We start from the raw sequence: 8,198 nt of genomic DNA, 5'->3' as shown, positions 1-8,198 counted from the left end.
ACAATTATAATTAAGGGCAAATGAAAAAAAAATTTTCTATGCCACTTGGCCTATAAATTTTTTTTGTTTTGCCCTTATATATATATATATATATATATATATATGGTATTAGATATTGTGTGTGTGTGTGTGTGTACATCATCTGATCAATAAGTATCCAGACTGTTGCTATAGTGATGAAGCTAAAGCACAGAGTGAAGCCGCTTGGATGGAAGGTGTGTAGCGTGTGATCATCACAATGACCATGACGGAAAGTTCAGCAGAGAATCTGCATCACATTTTACCAAAAGCTTGGTGATACCTGCTCAGAGGCCTATGCAAAGTTTTCAAAAGTTTTCATCATTGTGGATACAATCAAGGAGATCTTGTGCAACTGAAACCTGAGTGTCTTTTTGGTCAGCTGAAAGCAGTTTTGACACAAAATTGGCAGACACACATCTCATACCCAATCCTTCAGTGATAATGGACTGAACTGAACCAAAACTAATAAACACATCCTCTGATAACTCTCGGATGGTAATTCAATGATTTCCCCTCACAGCTGCATGCACATATGCAATGTTTTCCTCAGTTCTGCTGGCTGCAGGTCTCCCAGAATGTTCTATATTGACATCTTTTTGGCCATCTTGGAAACGTCTGTACAACTTGTACACTTATGTGCAGCTCATACACTTCTCTTTATATCCTTTCTGCAACTTTGCTTAGGCCTCTGAGCAGGTATCGCCTTGACAACTTTCTCTGTCATGATCAATGCAACAATCACATGCTACACACCTTCCTTCCAAGCACTACTGTAAACAGCAGAAGTGAGCTAGAACATTGAAACTTAGTGTGCATGCACAACAGAGTTCAAGGTTAATCTGTCCCAAGTGGCTTCACTCTGTGTGCTTTAGTTTCATTACTATGGCAACAGTCCGGATACTTATTGATCAGCTCTTATATGTATGTATTGAGAGAGTGTGTAGGGGTATACATTATATCCATAATATCACCGTGAAAAAGTATCTCCAGGAAGCATTCTGCATACAGGGTACACTTACAGTAGCCTCTCAGATATGTAATAAGTATTTTAAAAATTTCATTTAATTAAGATTATCTAGGCAATCATTTGACAAAAATTTCCCTTAGAGGTAGTGACATGTCCTTTTTGTTACCATATTTCTCTTAAAATATGCTACCTTTATTTTAATTAATTTTGAAAATAATGAAGAATTCTGTAAAATAACTTTACAATTATTAACCCTTTGCCTGTTCTGCATATCGCTTGTGTCACAGGATATATTTGCATGGCATCTATGTATCATATATGATACACATCCCCAGTTTTTTCTACAACTGCCAGAGTTTGAAAACAAGCGTAGACGTTTAGAATCAAACTTATGAAAATGCTTTGGACTGGCAAAGGTTTAAGCTGGTGTTTGGAACTTAAATTAACTTGAAATTTGATGGAAGCTCTTAATTTAAATCGCCTTAACTCTTTAGCATTCAGATTATTTTGTTAAATAAATTGCTTATTTATTCAGGTTGTTTTGAATTAATCATGCACTATCTCATAATTTAGAATGACATTGTAAGGTAGGTGTGAGAGTCCAAATATGGCCAGTTTAAATGTTAAAAGAAGCCGGTTGGCATCAGAATAGTTAAAAATATTTTTTAGAAGCAAGGGAGATAACTCTCCAAGCAGATCATTTTACTGTAATTTTTGGAATATACACACTTCCATCTCTCTTAATAATTGTATTATTTCAGAAATAACAAGAGACAGTAGTACAGAAAGAGGCAATTCGTTTGAGGATGAGGAAGAACCTAATTTACAGAAGAGAAAATCTATAGAAGATAAAACGAAAGGATTCACACATAAAAAAATAGATGAAGTCGACTGCTCTTATAAATCTCCCAACAACAGTTCATTACCCAAACAGAAAGACAACCCTATAGAAAAATGTTCAGCAAATTCGAGTCAGCGATGGCGGACAGAAATCATACCTGACCGAATATTAGGATCTCCCAATTCAGTTAAGGTCAGACCGAGCAGTTCGTGTCAGGACTCCGATATATACTATGAAGACAACAGTAACGTCCGACGAGGAATTGACAGTTCGATGCGGTTATTTGTAGCCTTGTTTGATTATGACCCCGCTGTCATGTCACCTAACGCAGACGGATCAGATGCAGAGCTTCCGTTCCAAGAGGGAGATTTTATCAAGGTCAGTTCATTTAGCCTCATCATCATCTTCATCAGTTGCTTTTAACATCCATTTTCCATCCGGGTATGGGTTAGAGCAGTGTTTCTCAATGATTCTTTTGCCTATGGACTCCTTTGAGTCCACTTGTAGTCTATCGGACCTCCATAACCATTCATTTCTGTTACTTGTTTGTCATTAAACTGCAGCCATGCTGGAGCACTGCCTTAAAGGCTTTTAGTTAAAGAAATCAACCCCAGGACTTACTCTTTGTAAGACTTGTACTTATTCTATTGGCCTCTTTTGCCCAATCACTAAGTTATGGGGATATAAACATCAGCATTGGTTGTCAAACAATGATAGGGACACACACACACACACACATATATATGACAGGATTTTCTCAGTTTCTATCCACAAATCCACTCATAAGGCTTTGGTTAACCCAAGGTGCTTGAACAAGGTGCTCTGCATTGGGACTGTACCTGGAACCATGTGGTTGGGAAGCATGCTTCTTACCACACATCCACACCTCTCCATAACCATTCAATATACATTAAAAAAATCCAACTGTGTTTTTATAATTAAATATTAGGAATTGTATTAAAATATTTTAATATTTTTTATATTGTAGAAGTGTAACCGATTTATTGCAGATAAATTTTAACAACATATGGACCCTCAAGGGCCATATGAACCCTGGTTGAGAAACATGGGGTTAGACAGTTTGACAGGATCCAGCAGGTCATAAGATTGCATCATGTTCCAATGTCTGCCACAGCAAGGTTTCTGCAGATGCCTGCCCTTTTATACCAAGCTGAGATTTTAGGACACATCCTTTTTGTCATTTGTCCTTATTTTGGTACCTTGGCCAAATGTTTTCTACTATTGGCTCAATCCAACCCAAGCCTTGTTTTTTTTTATAGACACAGGTGCACACATGTGCACAAAATACATGCTTACACACACATACCTTCACACATACCCAAATGTATGCACATATAGACTGGAAGACACTATGGCAGTTTTTCTCAACCAGGATCCACACAGGATTCTTTTGTTAAAACATTTATGTGTTATAAATTGATTATACCTCAACACCACACAAAATATTTTAATAATTATATACTTCTTTATAATAGTTAAGTAATTTGGTTTTACTTCTACAATGCACAAACTTTCTCAACAATTTTTTATATGATTCCTAATAATATTTATTTATAAGAATATAATAAGGGTTTTTAGATATAAAATGGCTAAGAGGGTCCATCAGAGTATAAGAAAGAAAGGGGTCCATAGGTAGAAAATGGTTGAGAAACATTGTATTAAAGTAACTACTCAATAGGGGGTAGCCAAAGGGTAGGGAGTTTCTCTAGATTGAGCTTCTAGTTCTCTGCATTAAGAGGTCACAGTTCTGGTACAATGAACATGTGATTTGAATGTCACAGGAATGAATCCCATGATGAATTCTTTAAGCGAAGTCAACTGGTAGATGATGTAGAATTAGACCAAGAACAAGATGGTTGAATAATATCCTGGTGTGGCTGTGTGGTAAGAAGCTTGCTTCCCAAGCACATGGTTCTAGGTTCAGTCCCACTGTGTGACATCTTGTCTTCTACTGTCACTTCAGGCAGACTGAAGTCTTGGACCTGAAGCTATTATAGAAGACACTGGCCCAAGATGCCACACAGTGGGACTGAACCTGGAACCATGTGGTTGGGAAGCAAGCTTCTTACCACACAGCTACACTATTGCAGATAAATTTTAACAATTAAATCTGATATGGACCCCACAAGGGTCAGACCCATGTTGAAAACCACTGCTCTACTACTACTACTACTACTACTACTACTACTACTACTACTACCCAGATTTTGTACCTAAATCTTAGATTCCTTGTCAGTCTACCAAAGGCTCACTCTGAATCTTCGGTTCATCTGTTGTTTAGAATGGCAAAGGAGTATTTGAGATTCTACACCCTCTCTTCCTACATGCCAAGATAGACCCCCTAAACTAATATAAATGAACTCTTTTGCTTCCTGCTATTAATTATTCACATACATGATATTAGCATCATCATCATCATCATCGTTTAATGTCCACCTTCCATGCTAGCATAATGGCCTTAAAATTGCAATAGTTTTAATATTAAATTTATGCTTGTACCAAAGTGGTAAGCTGGCAGAATTGTTACCATGTCAACCAAATTCTTAGCATTTCACATGGTTCTTTACATTCTGAGATCAAATGTCACTAAGATTGACTTTACCTTTCATCCTTTTGGGGTCAAAGTAAGTATCAGTTTAGCATTTGAGTCAATGTAATCACCTATTCCTGTTCCCTTAAAATTGCTGCAAAAATTAGAAATATTAAATTTATGCTAGAACCCACTTTACTATTAAATTTTCATACAGCAAGATCATCCTGTATTTAGCATGCAGGGCAAAACGCTTAGCAGCATTTCATCCATCTTTACAGTCTGAGTTCATATTCCACTGAGATCGACTTTGTCTTGCATCCTCTCTGTGTCAATAAAATAAGTACCAGTTGAACGCTGGAATCAAAGTAATCAATTTATCCTGTACCCCAAAATTGCTGGGTTTGTGTCAAAATGTGAAACAGTTTCTATTTCAAAGCTATTCTGTGGCTTCAGAACCTTAACAGTGTTACAATATTTTTTTGTTGTATTCTTTATTGTCTTTTCTTTTTTGTAGATATTTGGCGATTGTGGTGCCGATGGATTTTACAGAGGAGAAGCAAACGGCAAGCTTGGTTACGTACCTGGCAACATGGTTACTGAGGTGAAGGTCAGGGACCCTGATGTGGTGCAGCAGCTGCTAAAAGACAATACCAGCACGTCCAGTGGAGAGAGCAGTAGTACTCCTGGTGTGTGTATGTATATATATATTTATATTTTTGATAGATAAATGAATAAATAAATATATGTGTATATATATATATATATATGTATGATAGATAAATAAATAAATAAATACACATATATATATATATATATATATATATATATGATATGGTTTAAATGTACAGTAAACAAAGACAGGTGAGGGAACAACAAGCAGATGTATTAGTTTGATACTGGGGAAAAATGGAAAAGTCTTTGATGTTTTGAGCCTATGTTCTCCAACAGAAAAGGATGAGAGGAAAAAAAATGAGGAGGGCAAGAAAACACTATGTGAGGATTAATGGTTCCACATATCTCTCTATTTATAATGGCACTCTGTCAGTCATGATGACGAGAGTTCCAGATGATTTGATCAATGGAAGAGGTCTTGCTCATGAAATTAATGTGCAAGTGGCTGAGCGCTCTACAGACACACGTACCCTTAATGTAAGTTCTCAGGGAAATTCAGTATGACACTGAATGTGACAAGGGCTGGTCCATTGAAAAATAGGTACAACTCATTTTTGCCAGCTGAGTGGACTGGAACAGTGTGAAATAAAATATCTCGCTCAAGGACACAACGCGTCACCGGGAATTGAACTCATGACATTATGATCAAAAGTGTTTCTTTTTTATTTGCTTCTGTCTAGTAATCAAAGAAAATAACTACTATTCCCTTCAATCTTGGAACTTTTGTCACCTGGACATCAGTATTTTGAAACTGACCTCTTTTCCATTACATTTCAGACAGATTCAATGCTGAGTTGCTGAAGCAGAAATATTGTTATAGCAAATGTTCTGTTCAATAGCACAGATTTGCTTGTCAGTTGTTTGACCTTAATCAGTTGAGCTTATCCTTTAGTGGCTGACAATATGCGCATCTCTGATGATGAGCAGGACTAGTCAGGGGGCTTCATAACCATATGTTAAGAGGAATTGTTTGGGGTTTGAATAAATATCATAACAAAAGCAAAGTTCGAAGGAAATCATCATCATCATCATCATTATTTAACGTCCACTTTCCATGGGTTGGATGATTTGACTGGGGACTGGCGAACCGGATGGCTACACCAGACTCCAATCTGATTTGGCAGAGTTTCTACAGCTGGATGCCCTTCCTAATGCCAACCACTCTGAGAGTGTAGTGGGTGCTTTTTACGTGCCACCGGCATGAGGGCCAGTTCGGCGGTGCTGGCAATGGCCACGCTCAAATGGTCTTTTTTACGTGCCACCTGCACAGGAGTCAGTCCAATGTTTTGTTCACATGCCACCGGCACGAGTGCCAGTAAGGCAAAGCTGGAAACGATCGTGCTCAAATGGAACTTTTTACATGCCACCAACACAGAAGCGAGACCGCTGCTCTGGCAGTGATCCCGCTGCTCTGGCAGTGATCCCACTGCTCTGGCAGTGATCCCGCTGCTCTGGCAGTGATCCCGCTGCTCTGGCAGTGATCCCGCTGCTCTGGCAGTGATCCCGCTCAGATGGTGTTGTTAGCACACCACTAGCATGGGTGCCAGTCATCAAATTTGGTTCAGTTTCGATCTCACTTACCCCAACATGTCGCAAGCTGAGTTTAGTGTCCATTGAAGGAAGGTTGGCATGGGTGCCAGTCAACGAATTTGGAATATTAGCCATTTTTCATACTTTCCAGGGGTAAGCAAATAGGAAATAACAGTTGCTACTTAAGGACAAAACTTGTTACACTATGTTATTATGAACCTGTTTCATTTTGATTTGTTAAGCTTATTATGACAAGGCTCTATGTAGCCCTTGTCATTTATGTCTGTATTTTTCTTGCAGCCTTCCACTTCACTTACTCCTTCTTATACTCCTGCTTCTTTAACTACTTTACAAAAACTAATTTTCTCTTACATGTATTTGCAGCCAAAGAAAATTTTCTTTCCAAATCACTGTATAGAAGCGCTGACCTCACGAACTCTGGCCTAGGCCCCGGCAAACTTATGGTTGCTCTTTACGACTATGACCCTCGGGAGCTCTCACCTAATGTCGATGCTGAGGTAGATTTACAGATTTTATTTTGTTTTGGTTGCTGTTTTTTTAAAAACTTTTTTTATACACCATGTTTTTCTCTTCCTTCATTGGTTTCACTAGTTTCAGTCATTAGATTGTGGCCATATTGGGGCACTGCCTGCAATGGTTTATAGTTGATTGTATCAACAACAAATACTTATTTTCATATCAGTTACTTATTTTATCAATCTCTATTTATTGAACTGCTACATTTGTGAGACACAAACCTAAATACGCACATACCCTCTCACACACACACATATATAAAGCCAACAAGCTTCCATTCAGTCTTACTCGAAGCACATTAGCCTACCTCAGCTAAGCAGATGACACTACTGGCTGGAGATTATAATGTGAACTTCCTAACAATAAAGCCATGCCTTCTCCAATGTTAATGTCATTTGTTGATATATCAGGTCATCCCATAAGTTCTGTCCGAATTTTGAAGAAAGAAAACAAGTGATCAAATGTTATATGTAATTGAAATTCAATCATCAATGTACTTTCCCTGATTATCTATGACTTCCTTCCATCTATTTACAAGATTTTTAATCCCATCAATGTAAAACTCTTTTGGTTTTAAAGCGAAGAACTCTGAAATGTTAGTTTCGACCTCTTCCTGGCTTGTGAAAGTTATGTCACCCAAATGATTCTGTAAACTACGAAACATATGGTAGTCTGAAGGAGCAAGGTCGGGAGAATAAGGTGGATGAGGAACTTTTTCCCAACCAAGCTCTTCAATCTTCTGCAGTGTGGGGTCGCGCAATGAAACATCACTCCTTTCTGATTCACTAAAGTGGGTTTTTTAAATTTCTGACATTAGACTTGAGCATTGATTTTTGTGTTAGGTGGTAACAATTCAAAGTGAATTACTCCTTTGTAATCCCACCAGATAGAGAGAAGAACCTTTTTTCCATGAAGTTCCCTTCTCGGTTGTGGTTGAGCTTTTTCCCTTTTACCAAGCCACTGTTTACAACATTTAACATTTCGATAGAAGATCCATTTTTCATCACCAGTCACAAGTCTGTCCAAAAATGAGTTCGCGAGAATGGAGAAAAGAGCAGATGTCAACTCGGGATTTG

The 8,198-nt window shown here is 37.9% G+C and overlaps 1 protein-coding gene across 12 annotated transcripts in view; it reads left to right on the top strand.

The window, feature by feature from the left end:
* Positions 1-8,198, top strand: part of LOC106877382 (RIMS-binding protein 2) — an 888,511-nt gene that overhangs the window by 871,192 nt on the left and 9,121 nt on the right. For 11 of the 12 annotated variants that reach the window (XM_052976547.1, XM_052976545.1, XM_052976549.1 and 8 more), the window contains 3 exons: positions 1,750-2,207; positions 4,898-5,075; positions 6,970-7,103. In XM_052976547.1, the coding sequence (XP_052832507.1) occupies positions 1,750-2,207; positions 4,898-5,075; positions 6,970-7,103 (770 nt within the window). The remainder of the gene's footprint in view (positions 1-1,749; positions 2,208-4,897; positions 5,076-6,969; positions 7,104-8,198) is intronic. The other variant, XM_052976546.1, reaches the window with a different exon arrangement.

The sequence above is a fragment of the Octopus bimaculoides genome, chromosome 25 (assembly GCF_001194135.2).
Source record: "Octopus bimaculoides isolate UCB-OBI-ISO-001 chromosome 25, ASM119413v2, whole genome shotgun sequence".
Taxonomy (NCBI): Eukaryota; Metazoa; Mollusca; class Cephalopoda; order Octopoda; family Octopodidae; genus Octopus; species Octopus bimaculoides.
Note: the sequence above shows the minus strand (reverse complement) of the source record. Positions and strands in the feature narration are given on the sequence as shown.